This window comes from Ornithorhynchus anatinus, chromosome 3 (genome assembly GCF_004115215.2).
Source record: "Ornithorhynchus anatinus isolate Pmale09 chromosome 3, mOrnAna1.pri.v4, whole genome shotgun sequence".
Classification (NCBI taxonomy): domain Eukaryota; kingdom Metazoa; phylum Chordata; class Mammalia; order Monotremata; family Ornithorhynchidae; genus Ornithorhynchus; species Ornithorhynchus anatinus.
In genome coordinates this window covers 13,049,489-13,076,058 of record NC_041730.1, presented here as the reverse complement: position 1 = coordinate 13,076,058, position 26,570 = coordinate 13,049,489, and the positions used below count along the sequence as shown (strand labels likewise).

General features: G+C 48.7%; 1 protein-coding gene across 1 annotated transcript; it reads left to right on the top strand.

The window, feature by feature from the left end:
- Positions 1-870: 870 nt before the first annotated feature.
- On the top strand, positions 871-25,753 carry NRIP3 (nuclear receptor interacting protein 3). The gene is made up of 7 exons (XM_029059312.1): positions 871-1,205; positions 17,570-17,746; positions 18,159-18,241; positions 22,861-23,000; positions 23,953-24,005; positions 24,119-24,216; positions 25,048-25,753. Exons 1-7 carry the CDS (start codon positions 927-929, stop codon positions 25,061-25,063), a joined length of 846 nt encoding a protein of 281 aa, XP_028915145.1. The 5' UTR covers positions 871-926; the 3' UTR covers positions 25,064-25,753.
- The last annotated feature ends 817 nt before the right edge of the window (positions 25,754-26,570 follow it).

Genomic DNA, 26,570 nt, shown 5'->3' with positions numbered 1-26,570 from the left:
GTTACCCCATCTGTAAAATGGGGATTAAAACTGTAAGCCCCACGTGGGACAACCCGATCACCTTGTATCCCCCAGTGCTTAGAACAGTGCGTTGCACACAGTAAGCGCTTAACAAAAGCCACCATTCATGTATTTATTTTATTTATGGGCGGGTTCGGATGGACAGGGCTCGGATGGGTGGTGTCGGGAAGGACAGATTAGGGAGGGAAAGGCTTCGGTGGGCAGGTTTGGGATGGAAGGGTTTGGGTGGGCAGGTTTGGGATGGAAGGGTTTGGGTGCACAGGTTTGGGAGGGAGGGGAAAGCCTGGGGCGGCGAAGAGGGACGAGGCTTGTGGAGGGACCCTCCTGGGGGGACCCTCCCGGGGGGACCCTTCTGGGAGGGGAGTCGCTTCTCTTTGAGATGTCGCCCCCTCCCCAACCCCTTCTGCTGCCTCCGCTGGGCGGCGGGGAGGGAGGGGGGGACCTGGGTCCGTCCGTCCGTCAGTCCGTCCCTCCGAGGGCCCTGGCTGGCGCCCCGCCCGCTCTGCCCACGTCACCAGGGATCCCGCTTATAAAGGCTTGGAACCGGAGGAGACGCCGGCAGCCGACCACGGGGCCGGGTGGGGGCACAGCGGCACAGGGGCAGGGCAGAGGGACAGAGGAGCAGGGCGGGGGGCAGAGGGGCAGGACAGAGGGGCAGAAGGCCAGAGGCTGGGCAGAGGGGCAGGGCAGTGGGGCAGAGGGGCAGAGGCTTGGCGGGGGGCAGAGGCTTGGCAGAGGGGCAGAGGCTTGGCAGAGGGGCAGGAGGGCAGGGCTGAGGGACAGAGGAGCAGGGCAAAGGGGCAGAGGGACAGGGCTGAGGGACAGAGGAGCAGGGCAGAGGGGCAGAGGCTGGGCAGAGGGGCAGGGTCAGAGGGTCAGAGGGTCAGAGGGTGAAGGTCAGAGCGATGCTGTACTCGGGCCTGCTGACGGAGGGAGGACGGCAGGAGCTGGAGGCCCGGGAGGCCGCCTCCCTGCGCCAGCGCCAGCGCCAGCACCAGCACCAGCAGTTGCAGCGGCAGCAGCTGCAGCAGCTGCAGGGGCAGCAGCAGGGGCAGCAGCAGCAGCAGTTGCAGCAGCACGGGCAGCAGCGGAGGATGAAGCAGGCCGTGCAGTTCCTGCACAAGGACTCCGCCGACCTGCTCCCGCTGGACGGGCTGAAGAAGCTGGGCACCTCCAAGGACACGGTAGGGACCCCCGACACTCGCCCCCCACCCCTGGGACCACCCACCCAGACCGCCGGACAGACCCTCCAGCGGTCTCCTCCCTTCCCCGGAGTCTCTCCCCACCATGGAGGTCTCTGCCCTCCATGGGGTCTCCTCCCCTCCTCGGGGTCTCTCCCTCCTTGGGGTCTCTCCCTCCCCGGGGTCTCTCCTCTCCCCAAGGTCTCTCCCCTCCATGGGGGTCTCTCCCTCCTTGGGGTCTCTCCCCTCCCTCGGGTCACTTCCTCCTCCTGCCTGGTTCATTCATTGAATCGTATTTATTGAGCTCTTATTTATTGAGCACAGTCTAAAGGGAGGGGGGAGACAGACATTAATGCAAGTCAACAGGCATCAATATTAAAAAAAAGTCTCTCCCCTCCCCGGAGTCTCTCCCCTGCCTGGAATCTCTCCCCTCCCCCAGAGTCTCTCCCTTCCTCAGAGTCTCTCTCCTCCTTCCTTGAGAAGCATCGTGGCTAAGTACAAAGATCCCGGGCTTGGGAGCCAGAGGACATGAGTTCTAATCCTGCCTCCAGCACTTATCTGCTGTGTGATCTTGGGCAATTCACTTCACTTCTCTGAGCCCCATGTGGAGCAACCTGATTACCTTGAATCTACTCCAGTGCTTAGAACAGTGCTTGGCACATAGTAAGTGCTTAACAAATGGCAACATCATTATCGTTATTATTTTTCTTGGGGTCTCTACCTCCTTGGGGGTCTCCTGCTGTCATCATCATCACCATTCATTCATTCAAATAGTATTTATTGAGCGCTTACTATGTGCAGAGCACTGTACTAAGTGTTTGGAATGTACAGTTGGGCAAGAGAGACATTCCCTGCCCAATTAGGCTCACAGTCTAAACAGGGGAAATCAATGGTATTTACTGAGCACTTGCCATGTCCAAAGCGCTGTAGTAAGCGCTTGGGGACTACAATATAAACAAGTGGGCAGAAAGGTTTCTTGTCTACAGGGAGTTGTCTCTGGCTGGCTTTGAGTCTTCATCTCTCTCTGCCAGAAAGCTGGGAATTCCTCCCCCCAACACACACACACTCCTGCTCTCCTGCTCCATGGCTTCCTCGGCTATAAAGGTCTTCTGTGTCGAGGGATTAACGAACACCATTGATCCTCGGGTGAATTAGCAATCGCAGTGAGGAAAGAGAAGGAGGGAATGGGAGCTGGGCTGCCCTTAACCAACACCGTCCCACTAGAGCCATCCAAACCTTCCCCACACTGGCCTGGTCCCATCCGACGTGACGGACAATATTACCCCTCTTTCAGCGGCCACTGACAGCACGTGGTAAAACTACCTGTCAGGGACAGACGGATCAGTTGCAAGCGGTGTGCCCTAGTGGTTAGAGTACAGGCCTGGGGCTCAGAATAATAATGGTGGTGGCATTTGTTAAGCGCTTACTATGTGCAAAGCACTGTTCTAAGTGCTGGGGGGAATACAAGATGATCAGGTTGTCCCACGTGGGGTTCACAGTCTTCATCCCCATTTTACAGATGAGGTAACTGAGGCACAGAGAAGTTAAGTGACTTGCCCAAAGTCACACAGGTGACAAGTGGCGGCGCCAGGATTAGAACCCATGACCTCTGACTCCCAAGCCCATGATCTTGCCACTGAGCCACGCTGCTTCTCAGAAAGACTTGGGTTCTCATCCCAGCTTTGCCACTGGTCCACCGCATCATCTTGGACAGGTCACTTCCCTTTTCTCTGCTCAGTTACCTCGCCTGTAAAATGGGAACTAAGACTGTGAGCCCCATGTGGGACAGGGACTCCATCTGATTCAATTTGCTTGTATCCACGTCAACGTTCAGTACAATGTCTGCTACATATTGAGCACTTAACAAATACCATTAAAAAACATTGGACGAGTGGTCACTTTTACTTCGGCTGCTGGTGGTTATTAGGGTGAAAGGGAGGGAACTCTGAGAGGGCAACACTTTCTTAGCTTTTGATGCCTAAAAAACCAACCCAAAATGTAGAGGTATGTTTAAACTAAAGTTCAGATCCAGTCCTTTCAGATGGTAGCTCAGGTGCTCAATTTACTAATTAATCCATAGCATGTTTTGAGGACTTATTGCATGCAGAACACTATACAGAGAGCTTGGGAGAGTGTAGTACATAACAGTCAGTGAAGATGTAGAGTTGGTAGACGTGTTCTCTGGCCAGAAGGAGCTTACAGTCTGGAGGGGGAGACAGACATTAAAATAAAATACAGATTAGTACTAAGTCCTGTGGGGCTGAGGGTGGGATGAATATCAAGGGTATTTGCAACACAGAAGGAAGAGGATAGAGTGGTGGGTCTCATTCACAGTTGGCCACTGACCCCTTGATATGAGGCTATAGCTTTGTCCTCCTACAAAAGGTCTTGAGCCCCAGCTTCTGGAGGAGGGCACTGACCGAAGAAAGAGTAGGACCTGACCCTCTCAGACGTTAGTGCTCTGGGGCCATGTGATGGTCAGGAGAACATTGCTTTGGGTTCAGTGGTCTCTCGGGCCTTCCTGGGTCATTGATGTTTACGCCACTTTCAGAGCTCAGCCACCTCCCCCCTTCATCTTTCCCCAACCTCACAGACCCCTAGCAAGCATAGGTGCCTATCCCCACCCCATTAAAACAGTGTGGCTTTCTTTAAAGAAAAAACACCTGCCGGGTTTTGGCAGGATGAGGTCTTTACAAGCAGAGTCCTTCTGGTCTTCAGATCTGACTTGGAATGGCTCCTCCTGCCATGGAGGTCATGAATTTAACAGTCTCAGTGTGTAGGAGAGTGGATTGGCTGTGCCATGAGGGACCTGACCGTTTAGGCCTCAGTTCCTGGTACTGGGTTCTAACCGGCAAGGCAGTACCTGGACCAAATGAATATGGTTTTGCCAAGAGGATTGGCAGTGGAACGAACATTGTTGCTGTGGAACAAACCGTGATGCTCCCAACCACTGCCCACCTTGCCCTAATCGTACTTGAACTAAATGTTCAGTCCAGTCCTGAATGGTGAATGAATTACAAGCCTCATGCTCACCCAGAGCTCCCGAGGACGAGTCCCAGTTTAATGCGTGGTTTCTGGTCCAAGACAGAAAGTTGTCCAGGACTGGTGAACTATAGAAAGTCATCCCCAGCCAGGCCCCGGCTTCCCTGGGCTGTGGGCTGGGGCATGGAGTGAAGTGGATGGCTGGAGGCAGGGAGTCAGCAGGGCATTCATTTTGTGGGGAAAAGTCACCCCCCCGCCCCCTTGATCCATGCAGACCTTGGGAAGTTGGGGTTCCCATCCTGACATCTCCCAAGACTGGGGGACACCATTCACTGGATCAGTAGCGGGGCAGCTGGAGACCCCAACTAGCTCCAGAGAGTTGGGGGCTGCGTTAGTAGTTTCCTTTTACGTTAGGGTTTTTTTTTGTTGTTGTTTGTTTTTCATTCTGACTTGGGGTTGTCGGCCTCTTTGTGGGTGCTCCTATATACTGGCCCTGTTCCTCTGGCACTGGACTGGCCCAAGACCATCTCATTCATTCAGTCATATTTATCGAGCGCTTACTGTGTGCAGAGCATTGTACTTAGTGCTTGGGAGAGTACATTACAACAATAAATCATCACATTCCCTGCCCACGACGAGCATACGGTCTGGGGGGGTGGGGAGGTCGGGGGAGATATGTAGAAGCAGTGTGGCCTAATGGAAAGAGCATGTCAACTCACATGGACCACCAGAGGACATTTAAATCGAGTGCCCACTGAAACGGTGTGGCCACTTTCACCATTTCAAGAGCCAAGTCCTCCGACTGTTTCCAGGGAGATTTCATCCCAAGCAGTTGAGGGCCCCTACCCTTTTATTCATTCGTTCATTCAATCGTATTTGTTGAGCAATTACTGTGTGCAGAACACTGTACTAGGCGCTTGGGAGAGTACAATGCAACAATAAACAGACACATTTCCTGCCCACAACAACCTTAAAGTCTAGGGGCTGTGGGAGACAGACATTAATATAAATCAATAAATGACAGCTATGTACATAAGTGGTGTGGGTTTGGGAGCAGGGATGAACAAAGAGAGCTAGTCAGGGCAATGCAGAAGTGAGTGAGAGAAACGGAAAGGGGGATGTAGTCTGGGAAGGCCTCTTGGAGGAGATGCGCCTTCATTAAGGCTTTGAAGGAGGGGAGAGTAATTGTCTGTCAGATTTGAGGAGGGAGGGTGTTCCAGGCCAGATGCAGGATGTGGGCCAGGGGTCTGTGATGAGCTAGATGATATGGAGGCATAGTGAGGTTAGCATTAGAGCAGCAACATATGCAGGCTGGGTTAGGGTTTCTGGGAAGGAGGTCCCACAGCCACCAAAAACACTGCCCTGTTTGGGAGAATAGAACAGAAGCAAGACACACGATCACTGCCCTCTAGGAGCTTACATCCTGATGGAGTGGACAGACAAAAATTGTTTACCAGGAAAGAGACCAAGAATATCATGGAAAGGAACACAAATGCATCAGGATGAAATAGCTGAATGAATAATTGCAAGGAATAAAAATGTGTCAATATATACAGATAAAAATATGCAGTATACAAGTGCTTGAATGAAATATTTTAAAGCTAAGGGTAGCATTGGGTTGATGAGACTGGGAGGGTGAGAATTAATCAAAGATTTCCAGGAGGAGATGGAAGCCTACCCTAGGCTCTCAAACCACTTAGCCCAGAAAATCTTCTGTTATAAATAATGATAACAGTGGCATTTGTTAAGTGCTTACTATGTGTCGAGCACTGTTCTAAATGCCGGGATAGATGCAAGTTGAGCAGGCCAGATGCAGTTTCTGTCCTACAGGGAGCTCACAATCTAAGTAGGAGGGAGAGCAGGTATTGGATCCCCATTTTAAAGAAGAGGAAACCGAGCCACAGATAAGCGACTTGCTCAATATTACACAGCAGGGAAGTGGCAGAGCCGAGATTAGAACCTAGGTCCTTTGACTCCCAGGCCTGTGCTCTTTCCACTAAGCTACACTGTTTCTCTAGTTTGTTCATCTGCTTCTTCGGTTTATCTAACCGAGACCTGCCTGTGGCAGCAGAGGCTTGTTTCTTCTTGATTAGAGAAGCAGCACGGGGCAGTGGATAGAGCACGGACCTGAGGTTCAGAAGGTCATGGGTTCTAATCCCGGCTCTGCTGCTTGTCTGCCTTGTGACCTTGAGCATGTCACTTCACTTCTCTGTGCCTCCGTTACCTCATCTATAAAAGGGGGATTGAGAGTGTGAGCCCAAAGTAGGACAGGGACTGTGCCCACCCCGATTTGCTAAAATCCACTCAGCTCTTAGTACAGTGCCTGGCACATAGTAAGCACTTAATAAATACCATCATTATTATTATTCCTGTTCAGTCTTGGTAGTGGTTAATCACCCTCTTAGGCTCAGATTCCAGCCTTCTGATTTGCAGGGAAAATTATCCTAATTCCTAGAAGCCTTAAGGATGAGTGAGGAAGTCAGGACACAGATAGAAGAATGATGTTTATCTCTCCCATGTCGATGAAAGGACTATTTGGTGGAATTTCATGAGCAAGGTGGGGTTTCCTACCCACTGCATGAGGATATTACCCCACTGTCCTGTGAGGGGACAAAATGAAGGGAAATTATTTTCCTTTCCCTGGTTCCTGAGATGTTGCCAGGCCTTCTGGGAACCTACAAGAGGGGCTCTGGCGTCAGTAATTACACCTGGGGTTACTTGGCATTTTTATTTTCCCAATTCCTTTCACATTAATTATTTCATGTCCTCCCGACCTTCCTGGCAATTCAGATGGGGAAACGGAATCTCAGAGAGGATATGTGATTTGGCCAAGGTCACACAGGAGGGCAATGACCGAGCTAGGCCTAGAATCTAGCGCTCCTGACTCCCAACCTACTGCTACTGGCCACTAAACTTCCTTGCTTCAGAGCTGAAACTAGCGGCGTGGCCTGGCGGAAAGATCACGAGCCTGGGAGTCAGAGGACAAGGGTTCTACTCTGGGCTCTGCCATTTGATTGCCGTGTGAACCTGGGAAGTCACATCTTTGTGCCTCAGTTCCCTCATCTATAAAACAGGGGATTCAATTCCCTACGTTCCAACTTAGACTGTGAGCCCCATGTGAGATAGGGACTGTGTCCAATCTGATTCCCTTATATTTACCCCAGGTCTAAAAACAGCACTTGGCACATAGTAAGTGCCTAACCAACACCATAATTTGGAGAAGCAGCGTGGCTCAGTGGAAAGAGCCCGGGCTTGGGAGTCAGAGGTCATGGGTTCTAATCCTGGCTCTGCCATTTGTCAGCTGTGTGACTGTGGGCAAGTCACTTAACTTCTCTGTGCCTCAGTAACCTCATCTGTAAAATGGGGATTAACTGGGAGCCTCACGTGGGACAATCTGATTACCCTGTATCTACCCCAGCGCTTAGAACAGTGCTCTGCACATAGTAAGTGCTAAACAAATGCCAACATTATTGTTATTATAATTAATATCCTGGGGATGGGCAATGTGTAAGACCTTGCCTTTTTTGGGCTGTTTTGGACCAAATGGCATCGTTTCATTTTTCTTCTCTGGGTCCCGGCTTTCTGGGATCCCTTGACCTGTGAAGGCAAGAAAATGCTTCCTCTTCTTGGCCTTTTTGGGGCTGGTCTATTCCATCGTCCACCCCCTGAGCAGATTAGACTAAAGCAGCCTCCACAGGGTTCAAGTGGATCTCAGCAGCTATTTTTGGGTCAATTGTTCCCGCCCCTGTACTGCATGAAAGTGATTTCGATCTTAGACCCTCTAGAGATGACGGGGAAAAATGTGGTGTGATCGCTTGAGAAATTGTTTTGTTTTCTGAATGGTCTCTTGGAGAAGGGCCAGGAAGGCCAGCTTCCAATCCCTCAATCTGACTCTCAAACTCCGAAAAAAAAAAAGAAAAGATTTTTTTTTTCCTATTTTAGCCTGAAACTAGAATTACAGATCATCTGGAGATTCTCTTTTCCTTTTAGAAAAAATGAAATAAATCAATAAAAATAATGGGACATTCTTCAGAGATTCAGGTTATTCTTCGGTGGTGATTCGAATGCAGGTCCCTTTGGAGGCCACTGCTAGGTCCTCATTCCAGTTGGCTTCCTGTTCACTTGAATAATAATGATAGTAGTAGTAATAATAATAGTGGTGGCATTTATTAGGCACTCCTTATGTGCCAGGCACTATACTAGCACCGGGATAGATACAAGCAAATTGGGTCAGACACAGTCCCTGTCCCACTTGGGGCTCCAAGACTTAATCCTTATTTTACAGATGAGGTAACTGAGACCCAGAGAGGTGAGGTGACTTGCCCAAGGCCACACAGCAGACAAGAGGTGGAGCTGAGATTAGAACCCAGGTTCTTCTGACTCCCAGGCCTGTATTCTATCCACTAGGCCAAGATGCTTCCCCATTGTCCCCTACCCAGTGCAGCCCATTCACATTCACCATGGCCTGGCCCCGCTGGAAGAAAGCCCCGAGAGCCCAGCAGGCTGTTTCCCCATTCTCCTGGAACATTCTGGTTGGAGCTGGCAGCTTCATGTCACTAGGGTTTGTGTGAAGCTGCGTGGACGGTGAATCTGATTTTCCATGTCTTGTCTCTGGTTTGGCGCAGTCTTCTGATGACTGCTGTCTCCAAATTTAGCAGACAAGGAACTCAAAAGCCACTGAGGTGAATGAATGATGGGGTGAGAGCGAAGCTGCAGAAAGCCATTGCTTCTTCCCAATTTGGGGTTAATTCTGACTGGTTTGTCTTAAGAACCTGCACCCCGTGTGTTCTGCCCCTGCCTGAATGGTTTGGAGGTCAGCTGGTAGCCATTAAGAGCATTCCTTAAAACGGATGTTCCTGAGTAGAACTATTACCACAGCAAAGAGGTCCCTTAGCCTAATGGTTAGAACACAAGCCTGGGAATCAGAAGGACCTGGGTTCTAATACCGGCTCCGCCACTTGTCCGCTGGGTGATCTTGGGCAAGTCACTGCACTTCTCTGTGCCTCTGTTACCTCATCTGTAAAATGGGATTAAGACTGTGAGATCTTTGAGAAGCAGCGTGGCTCAGTGGAAAGAGCCCGGGCTTTGGAGTCAGGGCTCATGAGTTTGAATCCCAGCACAGTCTGGTGACTGTGGGCAAGTCACTTCACTTCTCTGTGCCTCAGTTCCCTCATCTGTAAAATGGGGATGAAGACTGTGAGCCTCACGAGGGACAACCTGATTCCCCTGTGTCTCCCCCAGCGCTTAGAACAGTGCTTGGCACATAGGAAGCGCTTAACAAATACCAACATTATTATTATTATTATTATCTTTGTGGGATAGGAACTGTGATTAGCTTGTATCTACTCAGTGCTTAGTACAGTGCCTGGCATATAGTAAGTGCTTAACAAATACCAGGGAAAAAAAATCTTACCAGGGGCTTTTGCTCCACTGTCAATTCCTAGGTCCAGTCTGTGGCTTCCATGGCACTTTATGGTGGCTGTGAAGTTCCTGGTTAGGGACAATTCCCGCACTCCACAGAGCCGCCCTCCACAGATATGTCTATATCTGTAATTTATTTATTTATATTAATATCTGTCTCCCTCTCTAGACTGTAAGCTCATTGTGGACAGGGAATGTGTCTTTTTATTATTGTATTGTATTTTCCCAAGTGCTTAATACAGTGCTTTCCGCACAGTAAATGTTCAATGAATACGATTGAATGAATGAATGCTCTGCACACAGTAAGTGCTCAATAAATGCTATTGACTGACTGACTGAATGACCGACTGACCGGTCTTACAGAAAGGAGGTCAGAGCTCTGGCCTGAACGTGGACCACAGTTCTAGTTGACTGAGCTCATGGTGTCTTTGTGGGGTTCAGAGCAGAGGCCTCTGCCTGTTCGTGGTTGAAAACCTTTTGCTTGCTTAGGTGGTTTTGAAGGAGGGATGGAGGAGACCCCTGAATCGGACCTACTCGGCTGTAAGAATTGTGGGGGTGTGGGATGGCAATGGGGGTGACTTTTCTTAGAGACCCTTCAGCACAGGGAAGACTTCCCTGGCCAGGGCTGGCTTAGGATCAGGGCTGCCTGAAGGCAAGGGGGAAGGAAGAGAAGTGAGTCAGAGTTGCCTTTCCCCCCAGAGATTCTGTTGTTCTACAGTTCCCTGCTGGTGAAATGGGGTCCTGGTCTGCGCCCCCACCTTCCCCCAACCCCCACACCGCATATGGCCTGGTGGAAAAGGGCACATCTGTGCTAAGTGCCAGATTGAGAAGCCTGAAGCCACCCCCACCCGACGTGACTGCAGCCACCCACGTTGCCAGATTTCCAGTCTGCCAGCTCTGGGTTGGAACTGTGTCCTCAAGTAATTCCCAGCTCCTTCTAGCCCTCAACTAGGCTCAGGAGTATTTTCTGAGAGTTAGAAGTGGAGGGAAGTAGAAAGGGACTGGCCACCTCCAGGTTAGAAGGGGAAGGATGAGCCAACATGGCTAGCTTAGTTTCAGCAGGGGAGCCCAGGAGAACCAGGACTGTCTAGGACATTGATTCATTCGATAGTATTTATTGAGCGCTTACTAGGTACAGAGCACTGTACTAAGCACTTGGAATGTACAATTTGGCAACAGATAGAGACAATCCCTGCCCAGTGATGGGCTCACAGTCTAAACGATTTGACATGAGATCAAGCAGGCTAGATCCAGTAATAATCTAGCAAATCATAGTATCTGTTTAGTGCTTTCTAGGTGTTAGGCATTGTACTAAGTGCTGGAGAAGATGCTGGATAATCAGGTCCTTCATGGGGCTCAGAGTCTAAGTAGGAGAAATAACAGTTATTGAATCTCCATTTTGCAGATGAGGGAACTGACGCCCAGAGAAGTGAAGTGACTTGCCCAGGGTCACATAGACAAGTGGTGGAGCTGGGATTAGAACCAAGGTCCTCTGATTCCCAAGCCTGGGCTCTTTCCACTAGACCTCACTGCTTCTCTATTTTGGAAAGAGAACCTGGACTGCAGGAAGTTAGGCAGAATCAAAAGTGCATGGTCAGAACTGAAAATCAGGTCTTGGGATGTGTGGTGATAGCTTTTAGATACCTGCAGATTCCAGGTCAGGAGCCATAGGATGAGGAAGAGAAAAGAAAAAATTATGGTATTTGTTAAGTGCTTACTATGTGCCAAGCACTGGGTTAGATACATGGTAAGCAGGTTGCCCCACGAGGGGCGCACAATCTTAATTCCCATTTTACAGATGAGGTACCTGAGGCAGAGAGAAGCTAAGTGACTTGCCCAAAATCACACAGCTGACAAATGGCGGAGACTGGATTAGAACCCATGACTTCTAACTACCAAGCCCGGTCTCTTTCCACTAAGCCACACTGCTTCTCACAGAACCGTTGGATACAAGAACAGACAGTGGCCACAGAGTAAATTCTGGGCAGGGATTTTGTCCCATCCATTTACTGCATCTTCCCTGGGAGGGTGTTTGGAAGGAAGATGTCAGCAGTATACCAGCGTGCCAATCTTGTGGTTAAACCCTGAGTTGGCTGATAATAATAATAAGGGCTTACCATGGGCCAAGCACTGTACTAAGTGCTGAGGTAGGAACAAGACAATCAGGTCAGACACAGTCCCTGTCCCTCAGGGGGCTTATGGTCTAAGTAGGAGGGAGAAGAGGTATTGAATTCCCATTTTACAGATGAGAAAACTGAAGCCCAGAGAAGTTCAGTGACCTGTCCAAGGTCACACAGCAAGCAAATGGCAGAGCCGGGATTGGAACTCATGACTCCTGACTCCCAGGCCTGGGCTCTTTTCGTTAGGCCATGCTGCTTTTCTGACTGGATCCTGCATCTGAAGGACAGGATTTTTGTGGGGATTGGCCTTTGGTTCCTTCACTGCCTGCCTTGTATGAACAAGTAGGTCTGGGGTGAAAATAATTTTTTTGGAGGAATGCCTACCCCATGGGTTTGGGGACCTTAGAGGCATGTGCTCTCTTGATAGCCTCCAAATGCCCAATCTTAGTTGAAAAACAAGTCACTCTCTCACTCATCTCGGGCAAGTGTAACACAGCAAGCTTATGTGAAATCACTGAGCTAAATACAAGCTCATTAGATCAGACACAGTTTCTGTCCCAAGCAGGAGGGACAGCGGTTTCATCCTCATTTTACAGTTGAGGAAACTGAGTCCCAGAGTGGTTAAGTGACCTGCCTAAGGTCCAGAACTGAAATTAGGACCTGGTCCCCACTGTCAAACTCTTTCCACTAAGCCATAGGAGAGGAAGGCAGATGGAGAAGATGTTTTGGTGGGCTGGACTTTTGAAATCTTGTGGGCAGGGAATATATCATGCCTTTATTTTGAACTTCCCAAGTACTTAGTAGATTGCATCATGCCCAGTGGGTGCTCAGTAAATGCTGCTATTCAATAATAATAATAGTAATAATAATATGGTACTTATTAAATGCTTACTATGTGCCAAGCACTGTTCTAAGTTCTGGAGTAGATACAAGTTGATTAGGTTGGACACAGACCCTGTCCCATGTGGGGCTCACACTCTTAATCCCCATTTTACAGATGAGAGAAATGAGGCATAGAGAATTTAAGTGATTTACTCAAGGTCACCCAGCAGACATGTGGTAGAACGGGGATTAAAGCCCATGTCCTTCTGCCTCCCAGGCCTGTGCTCAATCCACTAAACCACGCTATTTCTCAGCCTGACCCAAAGAGGGAACCGAGAAAGGGCTACTAGAGGAAGACATGATCCCCACAAAGCAGCCCCAGCTGGTGGCTGAAAGTATGGGATGGGTGGGAATCACTTGGTGGAAATGATAATAACAATAAAAATAATTATGGTATCTGTTAAGCACTTACCAGGCACTGTACTAAGCACTGTACAAGCAAATTAGTCTGAACACAGTCCCTGTCCCAGGTGGGACTCAGTCTCAATCCCCATTTTACAAATGAAGTAACTGAGGCCCAGAGAAGTGAAGCGACTTGCCCAAGGTCACACAGCAGACAAGTGGCAGAGCCGGGATTAGAACCTCTGACTCCCAGGCCCGTGCTCTAGCCACTACGCCATACAGGAAAGTCAGCCAGCCAGTAGGATGGGTGTCAGTCGACAGGCCCCCTCTGGACAGCCAGGCCCCCTCAGACCCATCCCTGGAGTTAATAATAATAATGTTGGTATTTGTTAAGCGCTTACTTTATGCAGAGCACTGTTTTAAGCGCTGGGGTAGATACAGGGTAATCAGTTTGTCCCACGTGAGGCTCCCAGTTAATCCCCATTTTACAGATGAGGTAACTGAGGCACAGAGAAGTTAAGTGACTTGCCCACAGTCACACAGCTGACAAGTGGCAGAGCAGAGATTCGAACCCATGACCTCTGACTCCCAAGCCCGGGGTCTTTCCACTGAGCCACGGAGTTCTGCTGATGCCAGCAGATGGGATCAGGTCCGCTGGTATCGGGGAGGAAGACAGATCTGCTTCACTTTCATTCATTTGATAGGATTTATTGAGCTCTTATTGTGTGCAAAGCACTGTACTAAGCGCTTGGGAGAGTACAGAATAACAAGAAACAGACACATTCCTGCCTACAGTGAGCTCCCAGTTTGGAGGTGGTGACAGACATTAATATAATACATAGATAAATAAATTACAGCTATAAACAGATATATACATATCTTCACCCTTTTCCCTCTGCCCCCATCCTGCTTCCCTGGGGAAGGTCCTCCTCCCCTCCGCTCAGCTGGAAGCAATGTTCCCAACCAGCCGGCACTGGCGAACTTAAATAGCCAGAATAAAAGCGAGGGATGAAAATGGGTGGCAGAGGTGGGAGGAGGCTCATCAAAGGAGTTGGAAAATGGGCAGTGTTTTCTCTCTCTCCAGCTGACATCCTCTCCATGGCCTGTTTTCTTCTTCCTGCCCACACATACACACATTCACTCATTCACACCTCGTTCAAAATGCGAGTATATGCATGCATCTTCTACACACATGCGCATACTCCTCCCCTGCCTCTGCCCCCTCCCCACACCTTCCTTTAAAAAAGCTCCAGCATGGCAGGTTCAGTGAGTGCCAAACTGGTTGTCTTGGGGGCTGCAGAATTATTTGGGGGAGATTATTTGTGTCCCTTGCATCTTTTCCTGTAAGCTTTCAGCACCCCCAAATTACACAGGGCAGCTCCACTGTGACCCTGGACTGGCAGGCCTGAGTCACCCTGGCTCAGCCTTGTGGATGCTAATCAAGCGTAACATATCATCAGTGATACGGATGGCATTTCTTTGAGCACTTACTGTGTAGTAAGTGCTTGGGGGAGTACAATATAACAGAGTTAGGAGACGTTCCCTGCCCACAATGAGCTTTCAGTCTAGAAGACTATAATAAAATAATAATAATAATAACCATAATAGTATTTGTTAAGTGCTTACTATGTGCCCGGCACTGTACTGTCCCACACATGGCTCGCAGCCTAACTAGGAGGGTGAACAGGTATAAGCTTAGGCTTATACAGAGTTTTGCACTATATTATAATTTCTTCCAGGTAAAAATTTACCCAAAATTAACAGTCAAGAGAAGTGAAAGTCTTAGGTGGCCTAGGGTTCCTAGGAGTTTACATGCTTATTAGTATTATTATTACTATGGTACTTGTTAAGCACTTACTATGTGCTTACTTTTCTAAGCACTGGGGTAGATACAAGTTCATCAGTATGGACACAGTCCCTGTCCCACAAGGGGCTCACAGTCAATCCCATTTTGCAGAGGAAGTAATTGAGGACCAGAGAAGTGAAGTGATTCGCCCAAGGTCACAGCAGTTATGTGGCAGAGCCGGGTTTAGAACCCAGGTCCTCTGACTCCCAGGCCTGTGCTCAATCCACTAAGCCACACTACTTCACAGACAAGGGGCAGAAGATAGTCTCTACGTGTTCCTTTTCCCACCAACGCAGTCTCACACTTTCACTCAAAGTGTCCTATCCCTTTCATCCAGAGAAAACGCACATTTAAAATCAGCTTTGGCCGCATCCAGTTTATTTTCAAGTGTGCTGAGAAGCAGTGTTGCCTCATGGAAGGGTATGAGTCTGGGAATCAGAAGACCTGGATTCTAATCCCAGCTCTACTACAGGCTCGGTTGTGTGGCCTGGCCCCATCACTTACCTCTGTGAGAGTTCGCCGACCTCTCTCCCACCTCCTACCTCTGGCCTGAAATGCCCTCCCTCCTCATATTAGACAGATAATTGCTCTCCCTGACTTCAAAACCTTACTGAAGGAACAGCTCCTCCAAGAAGCCTTCCCTGACTAAGCCTTCCTCTCCTTTTCTCCCACTTCCTTCTATGCCACTCTTACTTGCTCCTTCGATCATTCTCCCTCCCACCCCCAAAACACACATGTATATATCTGTATCTATCTGTAATTTATGTATTTATTTAGCTATGTATTTATTTATAATAATGTCTGCCTCCCCCTGTAGAGTGTGAGCTCATTGTGGGCAGGAATATGTCTGTTTATTGTTTTCGTTTTCTTTCCCAAGCGCTTAGTGAGTGCTCACTAAATACAATTGAATGAATGAATGAGTGAATGAACTCACCTTCTCAGTGCCTCAGTTCCCTCATCTGTAAAATTGGATGTAAATACCTATTGCCCCTCTCCTTTAGACTGTGAGCCCCTTTTAAGACAGACTGTCTCCTTTTTGATTGTATTGTATCTACCCCAGTGCTTAATACAGCACTTAGTACAGTGCTTACATTTCAGTTACCTCATCTGTAAAATGGGTATCAAGATTATGAACCCTATGTGGGACACGGATTGTGTCCAACCTAATTACCTTGTATCTACCCCAGTGCTTAGAACAGTGCTTGGCACATAGTAAGTGCTTAAAAAATACAATTATTAATATTATAGAAAGAGCATATCAAATGCCACAATTATAATTACTGCTATGATTATTATGCTCAATCATCTCACTGTCATATAGGTTACGGGCAATCATGGCTCCTGTTCCAAAGTCAAGTTCTGATTTCCCACCCTCCACCTGTCCACTTAGCCCTGGTGCCTTCCTGGGATCATGGGTCTGTCTGTTCCCATCTTTGAGGTCCTCCCAACTTTCTTTCCCTTAGCCGCGACCATTCCCAACTAGGGAGACTGGGGTGGCGGGGGGTGGTGGGAACCATCCTTTTGTCAAGGAAGAGGAAGACACATCCTGCTCCGTCTGGGATGAGGAAGGTGCCACAATGTTTGCAGGCTATAGGATGGAAGAGATGAGCTCTCAATACAATAGAATAACAGACATGTGCCTATCCACAATGAGCTTACAGTCCAGAAGGGGAGACAGACATTAATCTTAATAATAAATTGTGCTAAGCTGGTCTTTCCTTGGGGATCCTGGGAGCAGGAAGAGGGTAACTGGCCAGTTGTTCCCCTTCGGGGTGACTTTAGGAGGCAGCTCCTGGGTTTGCCTGGACTTTCCTGGGTTGTCTAGACTGTAAACTCAGTGTGGGCAGGGAACGTGTCTACCAACTCTGTTGTATTGTACTCTCCCAATTCTTAGTATAGTGCTCTGCACACAGTAAGCACTCAATACATACAACTGATAGATTGATTGACTTAGGTAAGTGCTCAAAGCCTCCACTACTGGCCTAGGCTGCCCTCATTGCTTAAAGCTATTTGGTTTTTATTATTTGTTGTATTTTAGGCACTGTTTCTCCCTGTTATTTTTTAGTGCCAGGCACTGTTCTAAGCACTGGGGTAGATAGAAGCTAGTCAGATTGGACACAGTCCATGTCCCACATGGGGCACTCAGTCTTAATCCCCATTTTACAGCTAAGGTAACTGAGGCCCAGAGAAGGGAAGTGACTTGCCCAAGGTCACGCAGCACCGGAAGGAGGATTCTGTTCCTACTGTTCTAGTCTGCATCGGGCCCACCCACCTACCTCAAGGCCCCTCCCCTTTAGCTTCATTCAATCATTCATTCATTATTGAGCGCTTACTGTGTGCAGAGCACTGTACTAAGCGCTTGGAAAGTACAGTTCAGCAACAAATAGAGCCAATCCCCAAGCTCCCCCAACACAGGGCCCTCTCATGGCGGCTGCAATGACTGGCCTATCCCTGCTGAGGCCAGGGGGGCTTAGATCAGCCCCCCTGATGCGGGGGAAGAGGGCTGACAGTAGTAGCCACAGGCAAGCAGCTTCTCCACAGAACACTCCCTGGAGAGAGATTCCCCCAGAAGCCAAACACTCGGAGGATAGAAAGGGGAGGCTATCGACATTCAGGTTCTCCTCGGCTCGCTGCCCGACTTCCGTGAGTTTGGTCCTGCTTTCTTTTAGGCCCCTGCTAGTTTAGCCAGGGCTTGATTTCTGATTGAAGGAAACTGGGGCTGTGCAGAGGGGAAGGTGGTTTATCAAGCTCCTCTGCTTTTCCTGCCCTTCAAGCAACCGCACAACATTCTGCAGCGGCGCCTCATGGAGACCAACCTGTCGAAGCTCCGGAACCGGGCCCCTTGGGCCCCGAAGAGCGAAGCGGCCAACAAGGCGTCCAGGGGCCACCAGGGGAAGCCTGAGGGGCTGAAGAAGGTGGAGGAAGAGGACATGATTCTGGTGTCCTGCCAGGTAATGTCCCAGCGGCTCTGCCGGTCGGTGTCTTGGGGACAAAGACAGTGGATTCTGTGCAGACCCTCTCTGCAGGTTCGGGGATCCTCAAGCAGGGAACGGGGCTCCCGTCGACCTGATTCTTGCCCAGGTATTCTCCCTCCGGCTCCCTCAGCAATGGGCAAAAAGTCCAGGGCGTGTCGGAGTCATGTCTCTTTAGAAGTCAGGGTCCAGAGAGCGTGCTCTCTCCCTCGCTAATAATAATAATTGTGGTACTTGTTAAGTTCTTACTAGGTCCCAAGCATTAAGCGGTGGGGGAGAAATAGTATGATCCAATGATACAGATGATTGCCCTCCTGCTACCTTCCGTCTCTCTTCCTCTCTCGGCTTTGCTTGCTACTCTTTCTGTCAAATAGCCTGTTTTCTCTCATAGTGCTTTGGGAAGGATTTGAAAGCTGTGGTGGACACCGGCTGTCAGTATAACCTCATCTCCTCTGCCTGTTTAGACAGATTAGGGTAAGTAGCCCGAGTCAGGGATTAATGTGTCATATAAGTGGGGGCTTCAGCTCACTTCTGGGCCGTATCTCTGTATGGAAACCCTATCCTGGGGGATGGTGGGGTGCCTCGGGGTGTAGGAGAGGGGAGTCAAAACTTAAGGCTTTGCCAGTCTGGAAGGAGTAGAGAAGTCTAGTCAGTGCCCTGTCTGGGAAACTACTGAATTCCAGCCAATGGGGTTCCTACTCCTGAGGGGGCCTCTAGACCACGAGCTCATTATGGGCAGGGAATAGGTCTACTTATTGTACTCTCCCAAGCACTTAATACAGTGAGCCCCACGTGGGACAAACTGATGATGATGAAGGTATTTGTTAAGCACTTACTATGTGCAGAGCACTGTTCTAAGCGCTGGGGGGATATAAGGTGATCAGGGTGTCCCAAGTGGGGCTCACAGTCTTCATCTCCATTTTACAGGTGAGGGAACTCAAGCATAGAGAAGTGAAGTGACTTGCCCAAAGTCACACAGCTGACAAGTGCTGGAGCCAGGATTAGAACCCATGACCTCTGACTCCCAAGCCTGTGCTCTTTCCACTGAGCCATGCTGCTTCTACCTTGTATCTACCCTAGTGCTTAGAACAGTGCTAGGCATGGAGTAAGTACTTAACAAATGCCATAATCATTATTATTATTATTATTATTATTACAGTGCTCTGCACACAGTAAGTGAGAAGCAGCGTGGCTTAGTGGAAAGATCCCAGGCTTAGGAAGTCAGAGGTAGTGGGTTCTAATCCCAGCTTTGCCACTTACCAGCTGTGACTTTGGGCAAGTCACTTAACTTCTCTGTGCCTTAGTTACCTCCTCTGCAAAATGGGGATTAAGACTGTGAGCACTACATGGGACAACCTGATTACCTTGTATCTACCCCAGCACTTAGAACAGTGCTTGGCACATAGTAAGTGCTTAACAAATACCATTATTATTATTGTTAGTAGTAATAAGTGCTCAGTAAATATGAATGAATGCAGTGTTCTGCACACAGTAAGCACTCAATAAATAGGATTGACTGATTGAATGAGTGTGGAATTTTGGGCCCTAACAGGTGTGGGTGACTTGGGAAAGACCAACAGCAAAAACTAAAGGAGCTTCCTCATAATTGGTAAATTGGTTGAGTTTGGGTGGATTAATGCAGCCTGGGAGATAAATAATTAACCAGTCAACAGAATGTTTAACTATTTCCCCTCCCGAAATGGAGCATAGCCTGTGCTATTTGGAACTCCAAGGAAATGTAATTAGGATTCTTTCCTTAAGATGCTCCTAGGTTGCCCTTCTTCTCTGGGTCCCAGTTCAGGGGGATCTGGTAAAAATAGGCCCCTTTCTGGCTTGTTTTTTTTTTTTTTTCAAATGATATTTATTAAGCACTTACTATGTGCCAGGCACTGTATTAAGCACAGGGATAGATAGAAACTAATCAGGTTGGACCCAATCCATGTTCCATACGGTGCTCACAGTCTTAATCCCCATTTTTCAGATGAGGTAACTGAAGCACAGAGAAGCGAAGGGACTTGTCCAAGAACACACAGGGGGAAAGTGGCACAGCCGGGATTAGAACCCAGGTCCTTCTCACTCCCAAGCCCATGCTCTAGCCACTAGACAATGCTCTTTCCCTTTGGACTGTTTTTTCTCTATTAGAAGCTGTAGCCTATGTCATGGGGGCTGAGGCTTTCTGAGGCATATGGCATATTGGGAAGCAAAAAAATCTATGAACATAATTAGGCCGTAGATTGCAATGTCTCCAAGGAACCATTCCACCCCACAGTAATTAATAACCGCTTCTAAAACTCTGTAATTACTTTTCTGTTAGCTGGGCTCTAATGGCAGAGAAAGTGCAGCGCTCACTAGAAACTGCTGGGTAAATCACAAGTGTTGACACTAAAATGTCTATAATTATGTATTTACACATCAGCTCATAATAGCCGCAATGGTATCTATTTCCATCAGCTTACATAACTGACTTCAAGCTTTGTATTCATGGTTTTCAAGCCTCCTCCCCTTCCTCCCTCTAGCCTCCCCCGCCTCATGCAGTTACTCAGAAATCTATCTCTGTGATATTCACTGTCGCAATCACAGCATCAAAAAGGAGTGATTAAATGCCCCTCTCCACTTATCGTCCTGAGCCGGTCTCTAGACAGAGAGTCAGACAGGCACGGTCTGCATCTCCTAATAATAGAGAAGCAGCATGGGCTAGTGGATAGAGTATGGGCCTGGGAGTCAGGAGGACTTGGGTTCTAATTCTGGCTCTGCCACTTGTCTGCTGTGTGACCTTGGGCAAATTACCTCATTTCTCTTTGCCTCAGTTACCTCATCAATAAAATGGAAGTGAAGACTGTGAGCCCCATGTGAGATGTAGATTGGGTCCAACCTGATTAACTTGTACCTATCCTAGTAGTTAGTACAATACCCGGCACATAGTAAGTGCTTGACAAATAGCATTAAAAAAGAGGCAAAATGCCCATTTCTTGACCTAAAGGAGCTTCAAGTCTTTGCTCAAGCTATTTGGAATTGGAGTATTCAGTGAGGTGGTGAGTGCCCATGGAATCAGAGTGAGAGAGCAACCCCTGATGGAGAAACAGCATGGCCTAGCGGTTATGGCACCGGCCCGGAAGTCAGAAGGACCTGGGTTCTAATTCCAGCTCCTCCACTTGTCTGCTGTGTCACAACTTCTCTCCCTCAGTTACCTCATCTGTAAAATGGGGATTAAGACTGTGAGCCCCATGAGGGACATGGATTGTGTCCAACAAGATTAGCTTATATCTACCCCAGTGCTTAGTATAGTGTGTGGCACATAGTGAGGGCTTCACAAACACCATTAAAAAAAAATTAGCCATTAGGAGGGCCCAGTGGGGAAAGCTGAGCATCTTAGCCATTGCACGTTTAATTTGAACTGGTGATGGGTGAGGGGACTTGGCACGGATGTTGACTTGGCATCAGTCAATCTGTCAGCAGAGTTTTTCCCGCGGGAAAGTACCACTTCAGAGCCCTTACTATGTGCAGAGCACTGTACTAGATTGTGCTAGAGTCAGATTGGGAGTCAGAGGACGTGGGTTCTGATCCCGGTTTCACCACTTGTCTGCTGTGTGACCTTGGGCAAGCCACTTGACTTATCTGTGCCTCAGTGACCTCATCTGTAAAATGGAGCTTAAGACTGTGAGCCCCACGTGGGACAGCCTGATTAGCTTGTATGTACCCCAGTGCTTAGAACGGTGCTTGGCACGTAGAAAGCACTTACAAATACCATAATTATTATTATTACTAGACAGTGCTCTCTAGACTGCAAGCTCATCATGGGTAGTTAACATGTCTCCCAACTCTTTTATATAGTACTCTCCCAAGTGCTTAGTACAGTGGTCAGCACACATTAAGGGCTCAATAAATACAGGTGATTGATTGTACTAAGCGCTGGGGAGAGTACAGTGCAACGGAGTTAGCGGACACGTTCCCTGCCCGTGATGAGCTAGATGGTTGGGAGCAGGGCTGGGGAATAGGTAGAGCTGAGAGACAGAGACCGACAAACAGATGGACCGCCCACAGAAACCCGTCCAGCTAAACACAGTAAAGACAAGATGGAGTTGAAGAGGTTGTTGACTGATCGAAGAGTAGATGGACTCCCTGGTCCGATGATTTGCTGTCGCGTCACTCTCTTCTTCTGATCGACTCTGATGTCTATACGGCCTGGTCTGCAGTGGCATTTTCAGCTACAATCTCACTTGGGGAATGTGAGCACTATCAGCAGTAGTAGTTGGAATAGTATTTATGAAGTATTTACTCTGTGCAACACGCTGTACTAAGCTCTGGGAAGGGATATACAGTTGGGAATTAGCCAAGGTCCCTTGTGGGGCTCACGGTCTAAAATATTTCCTCATAAAGGGCAACGATATGCCTGGCCCAGTTGAGTTCACGCAGAGACCACAACTCTTCTCATTTTCAAAGCCTTCTGGCAACCCCGATTGATTCTCTTCTCTTTGAGTCCTTCAGAGTGATTGGACAGGGTGGACCTCGACTGATAATAATGATAATAAAAATGCTAATAACAATAATGATAATTGTGGTGTTTATTAGGCACTTACTATTTGCCAAGCCCTGTATTCAACACTGGGATAGATACAAGATAAAGCAATCAATTATACGTATTGAGCACTTACTTTGTGCAGGGCACTGTACCAAGTGTTTGGCAGAGTACAATATAACAGAGTTGGTAGACATATTCCCTGCCCTCAATGTCTAGAAGGGGAGACAGACATTAATATAAATAAAATTATAGGAATGTGTTGTGGGGCTGTGAGCGGGTTGCGAAGGGAGTGCGAGAAGAGGAAAGGAGGGCTTAGTGGGGGAAGGCCTCTTGGAGAAGATATGTCTTCAATAAGGCTTTGAAGGTGGGGAGTGTGATTGTCAGATACAAGGAGGGAGGGCATTCCGGGCTAGAGGCAGGACGTGGGCAAGAAGTTGGCGTGGAGATAGTCAAGATCGAGATATAATAAGCATTCAATAAATATGATTGACTGAATGTCTGATTAGAAAAACAATGAATGAGGTAATCAAATCAGACAGGCTCTCTGGGTTTGGGCTTTCCTTCTCTGCTGCAGGCTGAAGGAGCATGTCAAGTCCTATAAGCACGATGGGGAGAAGGCCTCCCTGCCCCGGCATCTCAGAGTTACTGGCCAAATCGAGCATCTGGCCCTCACCCTGGGCTCGCTCCGCCTCGACTGCTCGGCCGCTGTCGTTGGTGAGTGGAAAGGTCAGAGCCCTGGGACCAGCCGGTCCCCCGGAGGCCTCTTTCAGTCCATCGTTCATTCAGTCTGATTTATTGAGAGTTTACTATGCGCAGGGCACTCTACGAAGCACTTGGGAGAGTACAAAATAATAGACAGATGCCCTGCCCACAACGAGCTTATGGTCTAGAGTGGGAGACAGACATTATTATAAATAAAGTACAGATATGTACATAAATGCTATGGGGCTTGGAGGGGGGATGAATAAAGGGAGCAAGTCACAGCAACACATAAGGGAGTGGGAGAAGAGGAAAGAGGGACTTAGGGAAGGCCTCGTGGAAGAGATGGGCCTTCACTAAGGCTTTGAAGAAGGGGAGAGTAATTGTCTGTCAGATTTGGGGAGGAAGGGCATTCCAGGCTAGAGGCAGGATGTGAGAAAGACAAGATCGAGGTACAGTGAGAAGGTTAGCGTTAGAAGAGTGAAGTGTGTGGGCTGGGCTGTAGAAAGAGAGAAAGGAGGTGAGGTAAGAGGGAGCAAGGTGATTGAGGGCTTTGAAGCCAATGGTGAGAGTTTCTGTTGCCCTGCTGACTGCGGGCCAGCCAGGGACCAAGGGGACTGACTAATCACTTCCTCTGTCAAGGCAGCCGTTCCCCTGTCACTATGTGCCAGGCACTTAGGTACTAAGTGCTGGGGTAAATAGAAGATAATCCGGGGCTGACAGGCTAAGGGGGAAGGACAACAGGCGTTTAATCTCCCTTTTCACATACAAGATAAAACTGAGGCACGGAGAAGTTAAGCAGTTTGCCCAAGTTCACCCAGCAGGCAAGTGGAAGAGCTGAAAAGGCCAGGGGGGCCCCCTTCCTCAGAAGATATGAGGAATCCTCAGGGGATCATATGTGCCGGTCAGCCCTTGGGGAAGCGTTCAAACATGCATTATAATGCTCTTCTATCCTTTTTCTCTCCAGACGATAACGAGAAAACCCTGTCTCTGGGATTACAGACACTACGATCCCTGAAGGTAGGAGCAGCTCTGCCCTCCTCGGTCCCCAATGCTTCCGGGGGAGGATCGTGCGTCCTGTCCCGGGGCGACCCCCGGACCCGACAGTTGTGTGGTCCTGTTTCTTTTCTCAGTGCGTCATAAATCTGGAGAAGCGGCACCTCGTCGTGGGGAAGACAGACCGAGAGGAAATCCCATTTGTGGAGAGCAAGGTCCCCTCGAATGAAGACAAGTAAGTACCACAGTGTCCTTGCCCACTGTGGTCAGAGGAGCCCCTGCAGCCATCCCACCTCAGCGTCAAGCTCAGAGTAAGGTACCCGCCAGACTTCCTGCTCCCGGGAGGGCCGAGGATGGTGGGCCAATCAGGTGAAGGCATCTTCTCAGCCTGACAGTCCTCCCCAGCCCCCATAGTGACGATTCAGTCAATCAACCCGTCAATCGTACTTATTAACCGCTTACTGTGTGCAGAGCACTCTTGGGAGCAGTCAGTATAACAGTTGGTAGACACATTCCCTGCCCACAGTGACTTTACAGTCTAGGGGGGAAGAAGACATTAAAATAAATACATTATGGATATGTACATAAGTGCCGTGAGGTTGAATGAAGGGTGCAAATCCAAGTTCAAGGGCGATGCGGAAGGGAGTGGGAGAAAAGGAAATGAGGAAATGAGTCGGGCAAGTTCTTTTGGAGGGGATGTGCCTTCAGTAAGGTTTTGAAGATGGGGAAAGTCACTGGCTGTTGGATAAAGAGGGAGAGCATTCCAGGCCAGAGGCAGGACGTGGGCGAGAAGTCGGAGGTGAGCTAGACGAGATCGAGGTACAGTCAGTAGGTAGGCATCAGAGGAGTGAGGTGTGCGGCCTAAATTGCAGTAGGAAATCATTCAGTTTTTGGTGGCCCTATAAGGGGCTTGGGCCCATTGTGTCTTCCTCTGTACCCAGGGCCCGCATTGCCCAAGGTAGGAGAGTGAACCGTTGCCATGGGACCCAAAACAGGAGAGGATGGTTTGCCGTTGAAACGGGATTCAAACTTGACACTAATTACCCATATTTTCTTCTCATTTCAGCACTTCTGAGGCGTAACGACAAAGTGCGACACACACACAAACACAACACACATATCTACACACACACAATTTCTCTCTCTCTCTCTCTAAAACACCCACACCAGCCTGGCAGCTCAGAAAAACCACTGAGCTCAGTCCAGATGCAGCAGCGAGCGTCAGCCGTGTGCCATATTGATGACGTCTTTCCGTGTGAGCCCGCAGTCAGTAACTAGCTTCGTGGAGCTGGAGCACTGCATTAGAGATCTCGTATCGTCTCACCTCTGGTTTTGATATTTAATCGCGTGCTTGATTTCCGAATTGCTCACACCGCCCTGTTTTGGCTCTTTTGAGGATCTCCTGCGTAAAGAAACAGGGCGGCGCTCTTGAATAGCTGTTTTCTCTAGGCCGAGTTTTATTTAGCTGTGAGTGGAGGCTCCCGGGATTAGAGTTCTTACACTAGGTGTGGTGTGCTTAATTTTCCGGTGGCTAAGAATTAAAAAGCGGTTGATCGATCTCATCCCATAAAAAGAACCCAAAATAGAGTAACACCTTCCCCTCCTTCTGCGAAGGATCGTGCTTGGGGAGAGAAAGCATCTCTGAGATAGAAAGGGAAAGAGGGAGAACAGGCTTGCTGTTTTCAGAGGACTACGAGGTTAGTAGTAGGAATGGTCACATATTGGGTACCCCCTGAGTATAATGGTCTGTAATAAGTGCTTAACAAATACTATAAAAACGTGGGAGCACCAATAAATCAGTCATATTTACTGAATGCTTACTGTGTGCAGAGCACTGTACTAAGCGCTTGGGAGAGAACAATATAAGAGAGTTGGCAGACATGGTCCCCACCCACAAGGAGCACCAGAACTCTTGGTGTCTCTCTCATTGACGTGCCTAACCGTCCCCTCTCTAGCACCCAGTTATAATAAGAAGAATGATAATTATGGTAGTTCTTAAGCACTTACCATGTGCCAAACACTGTTTGAAGCACTGTGGTTGATACAAGGTAATCAGGTCCAACAGTCCCTGTCCCACATGATGATGTTGGTATATGTTAAGCACTTACTATGTGCCAAGCACTGTTCTAAGCACTGGGGGGTTACAAGGTATTCTAGTTGTCCCACATGGGACTTACAGTCTCAATCCCCATATTACAGATGAGGTAACTGAGGCACAGAGAAGGGAAGTGACTTCCCCAAGGTCACACAACAGACAGTGGCCGAGGTGGGATTAGAACCCAGGTCCTTCTGACTCCCGGGTCCGTGCTGTATCCACTAGACCACACTGCTTCTCAGCTCTTGCTTATCGGATCCAATCAGCTCACATAAACTGTGAGCCCCACGAGCGACAGGGACTGGGTCCAACCTGATTATCTGGTATTTACCCCAGCGTGTAGTGCTTGGCACACTGAAGAACTTAACAAATAGCACTATTGTTATCTACCCAGCCTAGAAACCCCACCCCTTGCTCAGCCCAGACTTAAGCAGATTGCTTCTTCACAAACAGTGAACCCTCCCCTCATATCTGAAACAGCTACCATTTCCTTC

Coding starts and splice junctions, on each gene's coding strand:
- NRIP3 (XM_029059312.1), top strand. CDS start 927: ATGCTGTACTCGGGCCTGCTGACGGAGGGAGGACGGCAGGAGCTGGAG. Junction 1,206..17,569: donor TGGGCACCTCCAAGGACACG/GTAGGGACCCCC, acceptor CTGCCCTTCAAG/CAACCGCACAACATTCTGCA. Junction 18,242..22,860: donor GCCTGTTTAGACAGATTAGG/GTAAGTAGCCCG, acceptor TCTCTGCTGCAG/GCTGAAGGAGCATGTCAAGT.